General features: G+C 65.2%; 1 protein-coding gene across 1 annotated transcript; it reads right to left on the bottom strand.

The window, feature by feature from the left end:
- Window positions 1–29: 29 nt before the first annotated feature.
- On the bottom strand, window positions 30–493 carry MNEG_16204 (hypothetical protein; the record flags this gene model as incomplete). The annotated part of the gene is made up of 1 exon (XM_014035325.1): window positions 30–493. A coding segment is annotated over one exon (464 nt), but the record flags the coding sequence as incomplete, so codon positions are not given.
- Between the last annotated feature and the right edge of the window lie 2,015 nt (window positions 494–2,508).

Below are 2,508 nucleotides of genomic sequence, written 5' to 3'. Positions count from 1 at the left end.
GCGCCGCGGCGGGCGAGTGCGTCTGCGACGCTGAGGGGGCGCGGCCGCGACGCCGGTCGCCGTCTCGCGCGCGCGCCTGCTGCTCGCCGGCCGCGCCCCGGCCGTTGTAGGGGGGGTCCTCTGAGGCAGCTCCGCGGACGCGCCGGGGATACCTGCCGGGCTCCCCGTCGTGTCCGTCTCCTTTGCCATCCCTCCCGCCTCCCTCCTGCTGCTGCTCTTGCTCCTGCTGCCCCTCCTCCTCTATAACATCCGCCTCTGCACCAATAACGTGCCCCCCGTCGCCTTCGCCGCGCCTGCGCAGGCCCGCTTCGCTTCCGCCCCTGCCGCCGCCACCGCCGCCACCGCCACCATTGCCGCCGCCGCCGCCACCGCCCGCGGTTGCGCCGCCGCCGCGCGCAGCCCGGCCGCCCGCCTGGGCCGTGTGCGCCGCGTCGCTGTCGGATGAGTCGTCCAGCGCGCCGTCGAAGCCGTCTGACGACAGCTCAGCATAAACCTGGGAGGAGCCGACGTGGCACGCCCTAGGTGTGCACAGGATTCCCGGAACCCCGAACAGCAACGCGCATGCTGCTATGTACATCAACAGTAAGATTAATCTAGGCCAGGCCAAATCGGATGTCCCAAAGGTTCATCAAGGGAGTCACGCATGCTGCGTCTCAGGGTGCAGAGCCTCATGCAAAGTGGGAGTGGGTAATCCAGGTCAGACTGCAGCACACCTTTCGAGAGCCTCGCGGGGGCCTCTGGTGAGCAGGCGCCGCTTGCTGCTTGTCCGGCGCCCTTGCAAGCCTCGAGCCGCCGCCGCGCGGGCGCCCGCGGCCCTGCGGCGACCCCAGCAGGGCGGATCGCCGGGCGTTTGAACCAGCGCCCGACAGCCGTCACAATGATGCGTGCTGCCTCAAGCCTGCCGTTCGACAGAGTGCCATGCTTCTGGACTGGGCGCCGCACCTGGATTGGTGAGCCGCTGGGCGTAGAATCCATCACCATGCCCCGGCCGCCGCGGGCGTTGCCCGCAAGCTCCAGCTGCGAGCGTCGCCCGGCGGTGCGGCGTTTCACGCGGGCCTCCTGGAAGTCGTCGTCGTCGCTATAGGCCTGCACGGCGCACGTAGAAACACGCTTAAGCCGGACAGCATCTCTGTCCTTGAACTGACATATACATACCGCAACACGCCTACTGGCTGGGTGTCGCTTGAGCCGACATCCTCTTCTGATGGATGCACACCTCAGTTGCTTGTCCATCTTCAGACTCGACCTCGTGGTGGCGCGCGCTGACCATTCAGCAACGCCTCGAGATCGAGCCCGCGTGATCCAGATCAAGGGCAGTGCTACTCAACAGCCATATGCGCATGCACACCGCACTGGTACGCGACAATCTATTCCACCGACAATCAAGCCACGAGCGGCCAACTTCTACGAGCGTTGGCGCCCAAGTCGGGATCACTGCGGCTGCGCTTCGACGACCATGCGCAACTGCCCGTTCCGGCCAAAGCACTTGTGCCCAGTACGGGTGAATAGCACGGCTGCACAGAGGAAAACAAGGCGCGCCTCAGCGGCGCAGCACCCGAGCCGCCCGCCCCGCCCCGCCCCGCCTGGCCGCCTGTTTGTCTGCCGGGGAGCGGCTCGCTTTTGCCTGCGGCTTTCGGAGCCATGCTTGTGCTTGTTCGCCGCTGTCTAGCGAGCTCTATTAGTGTCCAGTGCAGCAGCGATGCCGCTCCCCGGCAGTGAGCCGCTCGTTTAACCGCCGGGGACTGGCTTGCTTCTGACTGCGCCTTTCGGCATCGCGCCTGCTTGGTGCGCTTGGCAACTGCCATTGTGTGATGCGCTTTAGTCCGCCGGGGACTGGCTCGTTTGTGACTGCGGCTTTTGGCGCCGCGCCTGCTTGCTGTGGCTTTTGCTGCTGGCTTTGTGTAGTTGAGAGCATGTGCTGCTACATGGCTGCCTTTGCGCAGTTGCAGAGCTGGTGCTGGCCGCGGGTGGAGGCATTGCGCAGGCGCCTCAAACAGCACGCAGTAGCTGCAGGCGGCTTTTGGTGCCGTGCCTGCTTGCTGTAGCTCAGCGCGCGTTCTAGCAAGCCCCATCNTGTGACACCATCAGTGCAATGCGTCGGCATCCATGAGCGCTGGCGCTAGCGCTGCAGCAGCGCGCGCTACCGCACGCGCCGCTTCTGCTGCTGCCCCTGCTCAGCCAGCTTCGCCACGCGCCCATGGTCGATGCCAGTGCTAGAGGAAAACAGAAAAATGCATCGAGAAGAAGCTCCGCGACCCAGAAAAGCCCAAGATCGATCTNGCGCTGCGGTGCTCGTCGACGGCGCCGCCTCCGATGCGGGGCATATGCTATAAGGTATCAGCACTTGATATGCTTTAACATAGCGACATGTGCGCTCCGGAGCGATAGACTCATTCCGGGTGACGACTGCTGGGTTCCAAAAGTCCGTCCCGCGCCTGCTGCCAAAGCCCGGAGCGGAACGAAAAGTGCGACGAACAGGAGCTCCGCGATCCAGAAAGGCCTAAGAGC

This window comes from Monoraphidium neglectum (assembly GCF_000611645.1).
Source record: "Monoraphidium neglectum strain SAG 48.87 unplaced genomic scaffold scaffold06104, whole genome shotgun sequence".
NCBI lineage: Eukaryota > Viridiplantae > Chlorophyta > Chlorophyceae > Sphaeropleales > Selenastraceae > Monoraphidium > Monoraphidium neglectum.
The sequence above is the reverse complement of the archived record's forward strand: the minus strand, read 5'-3'. Positions and strand labels throughout refer to the sequence as shown.